Consider the following 16,097-nt stretch of genomic DNA (forward strand, 5'->3'; position numbering starts at 1 on the left):
GATTTGGAGGGAAATCCGGGATTTTCGGGGGATTTGGGGGGGAAATTCATGATTTTGGGGAGAATTTGGGGGATTTTGGGGGGATTTTGGGGAGAAATTTGGGATTTTGGGGGAATTTTGGAGGGAAATTCGGGATTTTGGGGGAATTTCGGGGGGATTTGGGGGAAAATTTGGGATTCTGGGGGAAATTTGGGGGATTTGGGGGGAGTTTGGGGGATTTTGGGCGAGTTTTGGGGAGAAATTTGGGATTTTGGGGGGATTTGGGGGATTTTGGAGGGAAATTCGGGATTTTGGGGGGGATTTTGGGGATTTTGGAGGGAAATTCGGGATTTTGGGGAAATTTTGGGGATTTTTGGGGGAAATTCCAGTTTTTTGGGGGGTTTGGCAGGAAATTTTTGAGATTTTGGGGGAAATTTTGGGGATTTGGGGGAAATTTTGGGGGTTTGGGGGGAAATCTGGGGATTTTGGGGAGAGAAATTTGGGATTTTGGTGGGAAAGTTGGGATTTTGGCGGGAAAATTGGGCTTTTTGGGGAGAATTTTGGGGATTTTGGGGGGATTTGGGGATTTTTGGGGAGTTGGGGATTGGGGGAAGTTGTGGAGGGATTGGAAAAATGGGAAAAATTGGGAAAAAGCAGCGAAAATTGGGAAAATACAGGAAAAAAAAACCCAGGAATTCCCCAAAATTCCCCAGAAATCCCCAATAATCCCAAATAAATTCCAAATAAATCCCAATAAATCACAATAAACTCCAAGAAAATCCAATAAATTGCAATAAATCCCCAATAAATTCCAATAAACTCCGATAAATTCCCAAGAAATTCCAATAATCCCACTTAATTCCTAATAAATACCAAAGAAATCCTAATAATTCCAAATAATTCCTAATAAATTCCAAATAATTCTTAACAAATTCCAAATAAATGCTAATAATCCCAAGCAATTCCTAATAAATCACAAAGAAATCCTAATCATTCCAAATAATTCCTAATCAATCCCAAATAATTCCTAATAAATACCAAAGAAATCGTAATAACCCCAAATAATTATTAATAAGTCCCAAAGAAATCCCAATTAATTCCTAATAAATCCCAAGCAAATCCCAATAATTCCAAACAATTCCTAATAAATCCCAAAGAAATCCCAATTAATTCCTAATAAATCCCAAGCAAATCCCAATAATTCCAAACAATTCCTAATAAATCCCAAAGAAATCCCAATTAATTCCTAATAAATCCCAAACAAATCCCAATAATTCCAAACAATTCCTAATAAATCCCAAAGAAATCCCAATAATCCCAAATAAATCTCAAAATTTCCCCCAAAATTTCCAAAAATCTCCAACAAATCCCAGAATTTCCCCAAAATTCCATCAAAATTCCCAAAATTTCCCAATAAATCCCCAAATTCCAATTCCAGGAGCCCCTTCGGGCACTTCCGGTTTTTATTTGGGGGTCAAAGGTCACATTGGGGGGGGGGGAGGGGCGGCGCTCGTTAATTAATGAGGGGCAATAAATAATTAACGGGGAGGGGGCGTGGCCAAGGCGAGGTGGGCGTGGCCGTGGGGAAATGGGCGTGGCCAGGAGAGGAGTGGGCGTGGTCAGGGCGGGAAAATGGGCGTGGCCAGGTGGGAATGGGCGTGGCCGCAAGGTGGGCGTGGCCACAGCCAGAATAATGAAGTGGGCGTGGTCAAGGATAGGAAAATGGGCGTGGCCAGGTGGGGAATGGGCGTGGCCGCAAGGTGGGCGTGGCCACAGCCAGAATAATGGAGTGGGCGTGGTCATGGGTAGGAAAATGGGCGGGGCCAGGTGGGGTGGGCGGGGCCCAGGTGAGGTGGGCGTGGTCCTGGTGTGACCAGGTGTCATGGGCATGTCCAGGTGGGCGTGTCCAGGTGGGGTGGGCGTGTCCAGGTGAGGGGTGGGCGTGTCCAAATTGACAACGGGCGTGTCCAGGTGTGGTGGGCGTGTCCAGGTGTGGTGGGCAGGCCCAGGTGGGCGTGTCCAAATTGACAACGGGCGTGTCCAGGTGTGGTGGGCGTGTCCGGGTGAGTGGTGGGCGTGTCCTGGTTCAAAAGGGGCGTGTCCAGGTGAGTGGTGGGCGTGTCCAGGTGAGTGGTGGGAGTGTCCAGGTTCAAAAGGGGCGTGTCCAGGTGAGTGGTGGGCGTGTCCAGGTGAGTGGTGGGCGTGTCCAGGTGAGTGGTGGGAGTGTCCAGGTTCAAAAGGGGCGTGTCCAGGTGAGTGGTGGGCGTGTCCAGGTGAGTGGTGGGCGTGTCCAGGTGAGTGGTGGGAGTGTCCAGGTTCAAAAGGGGCGTGTCCAGGTGAGTGGTGGGCGTGTCCAGGTGAGTGGTGGGAGTGTCCAGGTTCAAAAGGGGCGTGTCCAGGTGAGTGGTGGGCGTGTCCAGGTGAGTGGTGGGAGTGTCCAGGTTCAAAAGGGGCGTGTCCAGGTGAGTGGTGGGGGTGTCCACGTTCAAAAGGGGCGTGTCCAGGTGTGGTGAATGTGTCCACGTGGGCGGTGGGCGTGTCCAGGTGGGCGTGTCCAGGCGGGCGGTGGGCGTGTCCAGGTTTCACAAGGGGCGTGTCCAGGTGGGCGTGTCCAGGTGGGTGTGTCCAGGTGAGTGTCCAGGTGGGCGCGTCCAGGTGCGGTGGGCGTGTCCAGGTGAGGGATGGGCGTGTCCAGGTGGGCGTGTCCAGGTGAGTGTCCAGGTGGGCGTGTCCAGGTGAGTGTCCAGGTGGGCGTGTCCAGGTGGGCGTGTCCAAGTGAGTGTGTCCAGGTGAGTGTCCAGGTGAGCGTGTCCAGGTGAGTGATGGGAGTGTCCAGGTGAGTGTCCAGGTGGGCGTGTCCAGGTGGGCGGTGGGCGTGGTCACTTGACGCGGATCTCGGCGTACTCCGGGGGTTCCTCGGGGGGTCCCCGGGCGGGTTTTGGGGGGGGAGGGGCGGCCTCGGGCGGGGCCGCCGGCCCCTCCCCCGCCCGCAGCGCCCAGCGCAGCCAGCGCACCTGGGGAGGGGGCGTGGCCACACCTGAGCACACCTGAGCACACCTGAGCGCCCCCAAACCCCGCCCCTCGCCCCCTGGCCCCGCCCCCTTTACCTGCAGTGGGCGTGGCTCCGGGTCCCGCCCCCCCGCCGGGGTCGCCGGGGTCACCTCGGGGCTTCCCGACGCCTTCCTGCAGGGGCGGGGCGGGGGGCGTGGCCTCAGCGCTTTGGCCACGCCCCCCGCCCCGCCCACACCCCTGCCCGTGCCTCAGTTTCCCCAACCAGCGGGCGTGGCATAAAGGGGCGTGGTTTGGGTGGGCGTGGCCTTTAAGAGGCGTGGCCTATTTGGGGGTGGTTGGGCTTCATTTGCATAAAGGGGCGTGGCTATCGAGGCTGTGTCCAATGTGGGCGTGGCTAATGTGATCTAACCCACAGTGGGCGTGGCCTATTTGGGTGTAGTTGGTCTTAATTTGCATAAAGGGGCGTGGCCTATGATGGTTTCTCCCGCAGTGGGCGTGGCTAATGGGATCTAACCCACAGTGGGCGTGGCCTATTTGGGTGTAGTTGGGCTTCATTTGCATAAAGGGGCGTGGCTATTTATGGTGTGTCCCAATGTGGGCGTGGCTAATGGGATATAACCCACAGTGGGCGTGGCTAATGGGATATAACCCACAGTGGGCGTGGCCTATGAGGATATAACCCACAGTGGGCGTGGCCTAATGGGATATAACCCACAGTGGGCGTGGCTAATGGGATCTAACCCACAGTGGGCGTGGTTAACAGGATATAACCTACAGTGGGCGTGGTTAACAGGATATAACCCACAGTGGGCGTGGCCTAATGGGATATAACCCACAGTGGGCGTGGCTAATGGGATATAACCTACAGTGGGCGTGGTTAACAGGATATAACCCACAGTGGGCGTGGCTAATGGGATATAACCCACAGTGGGCGTGGCCTAATGGGATATAACCCACAGTGGGCGTGGCTAATGGGATATAACCTACAGTGGGCGTGGCTAATCGGGATATAACCCACAGTGGGCGTGGCTAATGGGATATAACCCACAGTGGGCGTGGCTAATGGGATATAACCCACAGTGGGCGTGGCTAATGGGATATAACCCACAGTGGGCGTGGCTAATGGGATATAACCCACAGTGGGCGTGGCTAATGGGATATAACCCTCAGTGGGCGTGGCTAATGGGATATAACCCTCAGTGGGCGTGGTTAATGGGATATAACCAACAGTGGACGTGGCTAATGGGATATAACCCACAGTGGGCGTGGCCTATGAGGATATAATCCACAGTGGGCGTGGCTAATGGGATATAACCCACAGTGGGCGTGGCTAATGGGATATAACCCACAGTGGGCGTGGCTAATGGGATCTAACCCACAGTGGGCGTGGCTAATGGGATCTAACCCACAGTGGGCGTGGCTAATGGGATATAACCCACAGTGGGCGTGGCCTAATGGGATATAACCCACAGTGGGCATGGCCTAATGGGATATAACCCACAGTGGGCGTGGCTAATGGGATATAATCCACAGTGGGCGTGGCTAATGGGATATAACCCACAGTGGGCGTGGCTAATGGGATCTAACCCACAGTGGGCGTGGCTAATGGGATATAACCCACAGTGGGCGTGGCTAATGGGATATAACCCACAGTGGGCGTGGCTAATGGGATCTAACCCACAGTGGGCGTGGCCTATGGGATATAACCCACAGTGGGCGTGGCTAATGGGATCTAACCCACAGTGGGCGTGGCCTATGGGATATAACCCACAGTGGGCGTGGCCTAATGGGATATAACCCACAGTGGGCATGGCTAATGGGATATAACCCACAGTGGGCGTGGCCTGTTGGGATCTAACCCACAGTGGGCGTGGCTAATGGGATATAACCCACAGTGGGCGTGGCCTGTTGGGATCTAACCCACAGTGGGCGTGGCTAATGGGATATAACCCACAGTGGGCGTGGCCTAATGGGATATAACCCACAGTGGGCGTGGCCTAATGGGATATAACCCACAGTGGGCGTGGTTAATGGGATCTAACCCACAGTGGGCGTGGCCTAATGGGATATAACCCACAGTGGGCGTGGTTAAGAGGATATAACCCACAGTGGGCGTGGCTAATGGGATCTAACCCACAGTGGGCGTGGCCTAATGGGATATAACCCACAGTGGGCGTGGTTAATGGGATCTAACCCACAGTGGGCGTGGCCTAATGGGATCTAACCCACAGTGGGCGTGGCTAATGTGATATAACCAACAGTGGGTGTGGCTAATGTGATATAACCCACAGTGGGCGTGGCTAATGGGATCTAACCCACAATGGGCGTGGCTAATGGGATCTAACCCACAGTGGGCGTGGCCTAATGGGATATAACCCACAGTGGGCGTGGTTAATGGGATCTAACCCACAATGGGCGTGGCCTAATGGGATATAACCCACAGTGGGCATGGCCTAATGGGATATAACCCACAGTGGGCGTGGCCTAATGGGATATAACCCACAGTGGGCGTGGCCTAATGGGATATAACCCACAGTGGGCGTGGCCTAACGGGATATAACCCACAGTGGGCGTGGCTAATGGGATATAATCCACAGTGGGCGTGGTTAATGGGATATAACCCACAGTGGGCGTGGCTAATGGGATCTACCGCAAAGTGGGCATGGCTAATGGTATATAACCCACAGTGGGTGTGGTTAATGGGATATAACCCACAGTGGGCGTGGCCTAATGGGATATAACCCACAGTGGGCGTGGTTAATGGGATATAACCCACAGTGGGCGTGGCCTAATGGGATATAACCCACAGTGGGCGTGGTTAATGGGATATAACCCACAGTGGGCGTGGCTAATGGGATCTACCGCAAAGTGGGCATGGCTAATGGTATATAACCCACAGTGGGTGTGGTTAACAGGATATAACCCACAGTGGGCGTGGCTAATGGGATATAACCCACAGTGGGTGTGGTTAACAGGATATAACCCACAGTGGACGTGGCCTATGGGGATCTAACCCACAGTGGGCGTGTCCTATGGGGATATAACCCACAGTGGGCGTGGCCTATGAGGATATAACCCACAGTGGGCGTGGCTAATGGGATATAACCCACAGTGGGCGTGGCCTAATGGGATCTAACCCACAGTGGGCGTGGCTAATGGGATATAACCCACAGTGGGCGTGGCCAATGGGATATAACCCACAGTGGGCGTGGTTAACGGGATATAACCCACAGTGGGCGTGTCCTATGAGGATATAACCCACAGTGGGCGTGGCCTATGAGGATCTAACCCACAGTGGGCGTGGCCTATGAGGCTATAACCCCCAGTGGGCGTGGCCTCCCCCTTTCCCCGCCCCTCCCCCGTCCCCAGGTGGGCGTGGCCCCCCGGTGGGCGTGGCCGGCGGGGGGCGGGGCTCACTTGCGGCGGCTCTGGCTCAGGTAGCAGACGAGGGCGATGACGACGGCGAAGGCGACGACGGCGCCCACGGGGCCCACCTTGGCCCACACCAGCCCCGCTGCGGGTCGGACAGGTGAGGGACAGGTGAGATGGGACAGGTGAGATATCGACAGGTGAGACATGGACAGGTGAGATGGGACAGGTGAAATACAGGTAAGACAGGTGACACAGGTGAGATGGGTGTGTTCAGGTGTGCCCAGGTGTGTTCCTCTCTCTCTCAGGTGCCCCGAGGTGTGCTCAGGTGTGCTCCTATCCCTCTCAGGTGTGCCCAGGTGTGCTCCTATCCCCCTCAGGTGCACCCAGGTGTGCCCAGGTGTGTTCCTCTCTCTCTCAGGTGCCCCGAGGTGTGCCCAGGTGTGCTCCGATCCCTCTCAGGTGTGCCTAGACCCCAAATTTTCACCGATTTCCCCCCAATTTTCTCCAATTTTCCCCATTTTTTTGCCCCAGGGTGCCCCCAGGTGTGCCCAGGTGTGCTCCTATCCCCCTCAGGTGTGCCCAGGTGTGCTCCTATCCCTCTCAGGTGTGCCCAGGTTTGCCCAGGTGTGCTCCTATCCCCCTCAGGTGTGCCCAGGTGTGCTCTGTCCCTCTCAGGTGTGCCCAGGTGTGTTCCTATCCCCCTCAGGTGTGCCCAGGTGTGCCCAGGTGTGTTCCTACCCCTCTCAGGTGTGCCCAGGTGTGCCCAGGTGTGCTCTGTCCCTCTCAGGTGTGCCCAGGGGTGTTCCTATCCCTCTCAGGTGTGCCCAGGTGTGCCCAGGTGTGCTCCTATCCCCCTCAGGTGTGCCCAGGTGTGTTCCTATCCCTCTCAGGTGCCCCCAGGTGTGCCCAGGTGTGCTCCTATCCCCCTCAGGTGTGCCCAGGTGTGCTCCTATCCCTCTCAGGTGCGCCCAGGTGTGCTCCTATCCCCCTCAGGTGCCCCCAGGTGTGCCCAGGTGTGCTCCTATCCCTCTCAGGTGTGCCCAGGTGCCCCCAGGTGTGTCTCACCTGGGTGGTGGAAGCGCAGCTGCGCGCGGGCGGCGCCGTGGCCGTTGCGGGCAGCGCAGAGCACGGCCAGCCGGGGCTCCAGGCCCCAGGTGTGCCCAGGTGTGTTCCTATCCCTCTCAGGTGTGCCCAGGTGTGCCCAGGTGTGCTCCTATCCCTCTCAGGTGCCCCCAGGTGCCCCCAGGTGCCCCCAGGTGTGTCTCACCTGGGTGGTGGAAGCGCAGCTGCGCACGGGCGGCGCCGTGGCCGTTGCGGGCGGCGCAGAGCACGGCCAGCCGGGGCTCCAGGCCCCAGGTGTGCCCAGGTGTGTTCCTATCCCTCTCAGGTGCCCCCAGGTGCCCCCAGGTGTGCCCAGGTGTGTTCCTATCCCCCTCAGGTGTGCCCAGGTGTGCTCCTATCCCTCTCAGGTGTGCCCAGGTGTGTTCCTATCCCCCTCAGGTGTGCCCAGGTGTGCTCCTATCCCCCTCAGGTGTGCCCAGGTGCCCCCAGGTGTGCCCAGGTGTGTTCCTATCCCCCTCAGGTGCCCCCAGGTGCCCCCAGGTGTGTCTCACCTGGGTGGTGGAAGCGCAGCTGCGCGCGGGCGGCGCCGTGGCCGTTGCGGGCGGCGCAGAGCACGGCCAGCCGGGGCTCCAGGCCCCAGGTGTGCCCAGGTGTGCCCAGGTGTGTTCCTATCCCTCTCAGGTGTGCCCAGGTGTGCTCCTATCCCTCTCAGGTGTGCCCAGGTGTGCCCAGGTGCGCCTCACCTGGGTGGTGGAAGCGCAGCTGCGCGCGGGCGGCGCCGTGGCCGTTGCGGGCGGCGCAGAGCACGGCCAGCCGGGGCTCCAGGCCCCAGGTGTGCCCAGGTGTGTTCCTATCCCCCTCAGGTGTGCCCAGGTGTGCTCCTATCCCTCTCAGGTGTGCCCAGGTGTGCTCCTATCCCCCTCAGGTGCCCCCAGGTGCCCCCAGGTGTGCCCAGGTGTGCCCAGGTGTGTTCCTATCCCTCTCAGGTGTGCCCAGGTGTGCCCAGGTGTGCCCCTATCCCTCTCAGGTGTGCCCAGGTGCCCCCAGGTGCGCCTCACCTGGGTGGTGGAAGCGCAGCTGCGCGCGGGCGGCGCCGTGGCCGTTGCGGGCGGCGCAGAGCACGGCCAGCCGGGGCTCCAGGCCCCCGCGCAGCGTCAGGGCGGCGCGGGCGGCGCCGGCGGAGCTCCAGGTGAGCGCGAAGTCGCGGTGGCCCTCGGCCACGGTGGCGTTGAGCCAGGGCAGCTCGAAGGCCACGGCGGGCGCCGGCACGGCCGCGGCGGCGCAGACGCAGCGCGCCAGCCCCTCGCCCGCCGGCGCGCACCGCGACTCCGGCAGCAGCACCGGCGGGTCTGCGCGGGGGCAAAACACCCGAAATCAGATTGGTTTACCCCAAAAAAATCCCGTTGTTCCAAAAAAAATCCCATTTTTTCCCAAAAAATCCCATTTTTTCCCAAAAAAAATATTATTTTTCCACCCTGAAATCCCATTTCCCCCCCAAAAAATCCAATTTTTACCCACAAAAAAAAAATGTTCCAAAAAAATCCCATTTTTTCCCAAAAAATCCCATTTTTCCCCCCAAAATCCCATTTTTCCCCAAAAAATCCCATTTTCCCCCCCAAAAACCCATTTTCCCCAAAAAGTTCAATTTTTCCCCCCAAAAACAAATTTTCCAAAAAAAATCCCATTTTTCCCCCCAAAAAACCAACTTTTCCCCAAAAAATCCCATTTTCTCCCCCAAAATCCCATTTTCCCCCAAAAAGTTCAATTTTTCCCCCCAAAAACAAATTTTCCCAAAAAATCCCATTTTTCCCCCCAAAAAAACAATTTTTCCCCAAAAAATCCCACTTTCCCCCCCAAAATCCCATTTTCCCCACAAAAAAATCCAATTTTTTCCCCCAAAAACCTACTTTTTCCAAAAAAAAAACATTTTCCCCCCAAAAATCCAATATTTCCCACCAAAAACCGAATTGTTCCAAAAAAAAATCCTATTTTTCCCAAAAAATCCCATTTTCCCCCAAAAAATCCCATTTTTTCCCAAAAAATCCCATTTTCCCCCCAAAAAAATCTTATTTTTACCCCATGAAATCCCATTTTCCCCCCAAAAATCCCATTTTCCCCCAAAAATCCCATTTTCCCTCGAAAAATCCAATTTTTCCCCTCAAAAAATTCCATTTCCCCCCCCCAAAAAAAATCATAATTTCCCCCCCCAAATTTCCATTTTTACCCAATTTTCACCCCATTTCCCCCCAAATTTCAATTTTTCCCATATTTTTTCCCAAAATCCCGCGTTTTCGCCCCATTCCTCACACTCCACGGTGATGTTGAAGGCCACGCTGCTCTCACTCCCAAACCCATTTTCCCCATTTTTAACCCTTTTTTCCCCAATTTTCATCCATTTTTTCCCCATTTTTCACCCAATTTTCACCCCGTTTTCCCATTTTTTCCCAAAATCCTGCTTTTTCACCCCATTCCTCACACTCCACGGTCAGGTTGAAGGCCACGCTGCTGTGCCCGTGCTGCCTCTCCCAAACCCCATTTTTAACCCTTTTTTCCTCAATTTTCACCCAATTTTCACCCTGTTTTTTCCCCATATTCCCATTTTTTTCCCATTTTTTCCCAAAATCCCGCTTTTTCGCCCCATTCCTCACACTCCACGGTGAGGTTGAAGGCCACGCTGCTGTGCCCGTGCTGCCTCTCCCAAACCCCATTTTCCCCATTTTCCCCATTTTTCCCCCATTTTTCACCCAATTTTCACCCCGTTTTTTCCCATTTTTTCCCAAAATCCCGCTTTTTCGCCCCATTCCTCACACTCCACGGTCAGGTTGAAGGCCTCGCTGCTCTCACTCCCAAACCCCATTTCCCCCCATTTTTAACCCTTTTTTTCCCCAATTTTCCCCATTTCTCCCCCATTTTTCACCCATTTTTCACCCAATTTTCACCCCGTTTTTTCCCCAATTCCCATTTTTTCCCAAAATCCCGCTTTTTCCCCCCATTCCTCACACTCCACGGTCAGGTTGAAGGCCACGCTGCTCTCACTCCCAAACCCCATTTCCCCCCCATTTTTAACCCTTTTTTCCCCCAATTTTCCCCATTTCTCCCCCAATTTTCACCCAATTTTCACCCCGTTTTTTCCCCAATTCCCATTTTTTCCCAAAATCCCGCTTTTTCGCCCCATTCCTCACACTCCACGGTCAGGTTGAAGGCCACGCTGCTGTGCCCATGCTGCCTCTCCCAAACCCCATTTTCCCCCATTTTTCCCCCAATTTTCCCCCATTTTTCCCCCATTTTTCACCCAATTTTCACCCCGTTTTTTCCCATTTTTTCCCAAAATCCCGCTTTTTCGCCCCAATCCTCACACTCCACGGTCAGGTTGAAGGCCACGCTGCTGTGCCCGTGCTGGTTCTCGGCCCGGCACAGGTACTCGCCCGCGTCCTCGGGGGCGGCGGCCGCCACCTCCAGCCTCACCTGCGGCTCGTACACGGCCGTGGCCACCGGGCGGCGCCCGCGAGCCACGGTCACGATGGGCGCGGGGTGGCTGGAGGCGGCGCAGGTGAGCAGCAGCCGCTCACCTGCCAGCACCCACAGCGTGCCGTTCACCACCGGCGTGCGCGGGGCGTCTGTGGGACAGGTGAGACATGGACAGGTGAGACAGGTGGGATATGGACAGGTGAGACAGGTGAGACAGGTGAGATATGGACAGGTGAGATATGGACAGGTGAGGCGCAGGTGAGCAGCAGCCGCTCACCTGCCAGCACCCACAGCGTGCCGTTCACCACCGGGGTGCGCGGGGCGTCTGCAGGTGAGACAGGTGAGACAGGTGGGATATGGACAGGTGAGACAGGTGAGACAGGTGAGACAGGTGAGTTATGGACAGGTGAGACAGGTGGGATATGGACAGGTGAGATATGGACAGGTGAGACAGGTGAGACAGGTGAGATATGGACAGGTGAGGCGCAGGTGAGCAGCAGCCGCTCACCTGCCAGCACCCACAGCGTGCCGTTCACCACCGGGGTGCGCGGGGCGTCTGTGGGACAGGTGAGACAGGTGAGATATGGACAGGTGAGACAGGTGGGACAGGTGGGACAGGTGAGATATGGACAGGTGAGACAGGTGAGACAGGTGAGACAGGTGAGACAGGTGGGATATGGACAGGTGAGACAGGTGAGACAGGTGAGACAGGTGAGACAGGTGGGATATGGACAGGTGAGACAGGTGAGACAGGTGAGACAGGTGGGATATGGACAGGTGAGCAGCAGCCGCTCACCTGCCAGCACCCACAGCGTGCCGTTCACCACCGGGGTGCGCGGGGCGTCTGTGGGACAGGTGAGACATGGACAGGTGAGATGGGACAGGTGAGACAGGTGAGACAGGTGAGACAGGTGAGATATGGACAGGTGAGACAGGTGAGACAGGTGAGATATGGACAGGTGAGACAGGTGAGACAGGTGAGGGACAGGTGAGACAGGTGAGACAGGTGAGGAACAGGTGAGACAGGTGAGACAGGTGACACAGGTGAGGTATGGACAGGTGAGACAGGTGAGATGCAGGTGACACATGGACAGGTGAGATACAGGTGGGATATGGACAGGTGAGATACAGGTGTTGGGACAGGTGACAGAGCTAGGACATGCACAGGTGAGGCAGGTGGGACAGGTATGGAGAGGGTCCCTGTTGTGTGTCCAGCTGCCCCCAGGTGTGCCCAGGTGAGGTAAAAGTGGGGTTCAGGTGTGCCCAGGTGAGGTTAAAGTGGGATTAAATGGGGCTCAGGTGTGCCCAGGTGAGGTTAAAGTGGGGCTCAGGTGTGCCCAGGTGCCCCCAGGTGTGCCCAGGTGAGGTTAAAGTGGGGTTCAGGTGCCCCCAGGTGTGCCCAGGTGTGCCCAGGTGTGCCCAGGTGCCCCCAGGTGTGGGTTCAGGTGTGCCCAGGTGCCCCCAGGTGCCCCCAGGTGCGCCCAGGTGTGGGTTCAAGTGTGCCCAGGTGTGCCCAGGTGCCCCCAGGTGCGCCCAGGTGTGGGTTCAGGTGTGCCCAGGTGCCCCCAGGTGTCCCCAGGTGTGCCCAGGTGCCCCCAGGTGTGAGTTCAGGTGTCCCCAGGTGTGCCCAGGTGCCCCCAGGTGTGCCCAGGTGAGGTTAAAGTGGGGTTCAGGTGCCCCCAGGTGTGCCCAGGTGCCCCCAGGTGCCCCCAGGTGTGGGTTCAGGTGCCCCCAGGTGCCCCCAGGTGCGCCCAGGTGCGCCACTCACAGGCCACGTGCAGCTCCAGGCTCCGGTTGTGGCGGCCGTGCCGGTTCTCGGCCACGCAGGTGTAGGTGCCGCTGTCCTCGGGGCTCACCTGCGCCAGGTGCAGCGGCAGCTCCGCCGCGCCCGGCTCCTCGCGCAGCACCTGCGGCCCCCGGAACCAGGTGAGCAGCGGGGCGGGGCGGCCCTCGGCCCGGCAGCCCAGGTGAACCTCGGAGCCCTCCAGGGCCTCGGCCGGGCCCGACACCTCCAGCACCTGCGGCTCGTCTGGGGGGGACAGGTGAGTCAGGGACCCCAAAAACACCCAAAAATAACCCAAAAAATCAGCCAGAGCCTGGCCAGGTGTGTCAGGGACCCCAAAAACACCCCAAAATAACCCAAAAAATCATCCAGAACCTGCCCAGGTGTGTTAGAAACCCCCAGAACCTGCCCAGGTGTGTCAGGGACACCAAAACCTGTCCAGAACCTGCCCAGGTGAGTCAGGGACACCAAAACCTGTCCAGAACCTGCCCAGGTGTGTCAGGGACCCCAAAAACACCCAAAAATAACCCAAAAAATCATCCAGACTCTGCCCAGGTGTGTCAGGGACCCCAAAAAATCAGCCAGAACCTGCCCAGGTGTGTTAGAAACCCCCAGAACCTGCCCAGAACCTGCCCAGGTGTGTCAGGGACACCTCCAGCACCTGCGGCTCGTCTGGGGGGACAGGTGAGTCAGGGACCCCAAAAACACCCAAAAATAACCCAAAAAATCAGCCAGAACCTGCCCAGGTGTGTTAGAAACCCCCAGAACTTGCCCAGGTGAGTCAGGGACCCCAAAAAATCAGCCAGAACCTGCCCAGGTGTGTTAGAAACCCCCAGAACCTGCCCAGAACCTGCCCAGGTGTGTTAGAAACCCCCAGAACCTGCCCAGAACCTGGCCAGGTGAGTCAGGGACACCTCCAGCACCTGCGGCTCGTCTGGGGGGGACAGGTGAGTCAGGGACCCAAAAACACCCAAAAATACCCCAAAAAATCAGCCAGAGCCTGGCCAGGTGTGTCAGGGACCCCAAAAACACCCCAAAATAACCCAAAAAATCATCCAGAACCTGCCCAGGTGTGTTAGAAACCCCCAGAACCTGCCCAGGTGAGTCAGGGACACCAAAACCTGCCCAGAGCCTGGCCAGGTGTGTCAGGGACCCCAAAAAATCATCCAGAACCTGCCCAGGTGTGTTAGAAACCCCCAGAACCTGCCCAGGTGTGTCAGGGACCCCAAAAAAACCCAAAAATACCCCAAAAAATCAGCCAGAACCTGCCCAGGTGTGTCAGGGACACCAAAACCTGTCCAGAACCTGCCCAGGTGTGTTAGAAACCCCAGAACCTGCCCAGAACCTGCCCAGGTGTGTCAGGGACCCCAAAAAAACCCAAAAATACCCCAAAAAATCAGCCAGAACCTGCCCAGGTGTGTCAGGGACCCCAAAAAATCAGCCAGAACCTGCCCAGGTGTGTCAGGGACCCCAAAAAAACCCAAAATACCTGGCCAGGTGTGTCAAGAACCCCAAAATACCTGGCCAGGTGTGTCAGGGACCCCAAAAAAAACCAAAAATACCCAAAAAATCATCCAGAACCTGCCCAGGTGTGTCAGGGACACCTCCAGCACCTGCGGCTCGTCTGGGGGGGACAGGTGAGTCAGGGACCCCAAAAACACCCAAAAATAACCCAAAAAATCATCCAGAACCTGCCCAGGTGTGTCAGGGACCCCAAAAATTCAGCCAGAGCCTGGCCAGGTGTGTCAAGAACCCAAAAATAACCCAAAAATACCCCAAAAAATCAGCCAGAACCTGCCCAGGTGTGTTAGAAACCCCCAGAACCTGCCCAGGTGTGTTAGAAACCCCAGAACCTGCCCAGGTGAGTCAGGGACCCCAAAAACACCCAAAATAACCCAAAAAATCATCCAGAACCTGCCCAGGTGTGTTAGAAACCCCCAGAACCTGCCCAGGTGTGTCAGGGACCCCAAAAAATCAGCCAGAACCTGCCCAGGTGTGTTAGAAACCCCCAGAACCTGCCCAGGTGTGTCAGGGACCCCAAAAAATCAGCCAGAACCTGCCCAGGTGTGTTAGAAACCCCCAGAACCTGCCCAGGTGTGTCAGGGACCCCAAAAAATCAGCCAGAACCTGCCCAGGTGTGTCAGGGACCCCAAAAAATCAGCCAGAACCTGCCCAGGTGTGTCAGGGACACCTCCAGCACCTGCGGCTCGTCTGGGGGGGACAGGTGAGTCAGGGACCCCAAAAACACCCAAAAATAACCCAAAAAATCAGCCAGAACCTGCCCAGGTGTGTCAGGGACCCCAAAAAATCAGCCAGAACCTGCCCAGGTGTGTTAGAAACCCCAGAACCTGTCCAGAACCTGCCCAGGTGTGTCAGGGACACCTCCAGCACCTGCGGCTCGTCTGGGGGGGGACAGGTGAGTCAGGGACCCCAAAAAAACCCAAAATACCTGCCCAGGTGTGTCAGGGACCCCAAAAAAACCCCAAAATACCCCAAAAAATCAGCCAGAACCTGCCCAGGTGTGTCAGGGACACCTCCAGCACCTGCGGCTCGTCTGGGGGGGACAGGTGAGTCAGGGACCCCAAAAACACCCAAAAATAACCCAAAAAATCATCCAGAGCCTGCCCAGGTGTGTTAGAAACCCCAGAACCTGTCCAGAACCTGCCCAGGTGTGTTAGAAACCCCCAGAACCTGCCCAGAACCTGCCCAGGTGTGTCAGGGACACCTCCAGCACCTGCGGCTCGTCTGGGGGGGGACAGGTGTGTCAGGGACCCCAAAAAAACCCCAAAAATAACCCAAAAAATCAGCCAGAACCTGCCCAGGTGTGTCAGGGACCCCAAAAAACCCAAAATACCTGGCCAGGTGTGTTAGGAACCCCAAAAATCTGCTCAGGTTCCAATTTTCAATCTTTTCCCCCATTTCCCTCCCCCAGATGTGCCCAGGTGTGTTCCTATCCCCCCCAGGTGTGCCCAGGTGCCCCCAGGTGTGCCCAGGTGTCCCCAAAACCCCCAATTTTCACCAAATTTCCCCCAATTTCCCCCCATTTCCCATTCCCAGGTGTGCCCAGGTGCCCTCAGGTGTGCCCAGGTGTGCCCAGGTGTGTTCCCATCCTCCCCAGGTGTGCCCAGGTGTGCCCAGGTGTGTTCCTATCCCATTCCCAGGTGTGCCCAGGTGTGCCCAGGTGTGTTCCTATCCCATTCCCAGGTGTGCCCAGGTGTGCCCAGGTGTGCACCCAGGTGTGTTCCCATCCCCCCCAGGTGTGCCCAGGTGTGCCCAGGTGTGTTCCCATCCTCCCCATGTGCTCCCATGTGCCCCCAGGTGTGCCCAGGTGTGCCCAGGTATCCCCCAAACCCCCAATTTTCACCAAATTTCCCCCAATTTCCCCCCATTTCCCATCCCCAGGTGTGCCCAGGTGTGCCCA

General features: G+C 56.7%; 1 protein-coding gene across 1 annotated transcript in view; it reads right to left on the reverse strand.

Moving 5' to 3' along the window:
* Positions 1 to 2,841: 2,841 nt before the first annotated feature.
* MAG (myelin associated glycoprotein) overlaps positions 2,842 to 16,097 on the reverse strand; it is a 29,347-nt gene continuing 16,091 nt past the window's right edge. The window contains exons 5-10 of the mRNA XM_085564564.1: positions 12,662 to 12,922; positions 10,782 to 11,042; positions 8,484 to 8,774; positions 6,409 to 6,505; positions 3,087 to 3,162; positions 2,842 to 2,993 (exon numbers count right to left, since the gene is read on the reverse strand). Coding sequence (XP_085420690.1) covers positions 2,859 to 2,993; positions 3,087 to 3,162; positions 6,409 to 6,505; positions 8,484 to 8,774; positions 10,782 to 11,042; positions 12,662 to 12,922 — 1,121 coding nt within the window. The 3' untranslated portion in view covers positions 2,842 to 2,858. The remainder of the gene's footprint in view (positions 2,994 to 3,086; positions 3,163 to 6,408; positions 6,506 to 8,483; positions 8,775 to 10,781; positions 11,043 to 12,661; positions 12,923 to 16,097) is intronic.

This window comes from Lonchura striata, chromosome 33 (genome assembly GCF_050655825.1).
Source record: "Lonchura striata isolate lonStrDom1 chromosome 33, ASM5065582v1, whole genome shotgun sequence".
Lineage (NCBI taxonomy): Eukaryota > Metazoa > Chordata > Aves > Passeriformes > Estrildidae > Lonchura > Lonchura striata.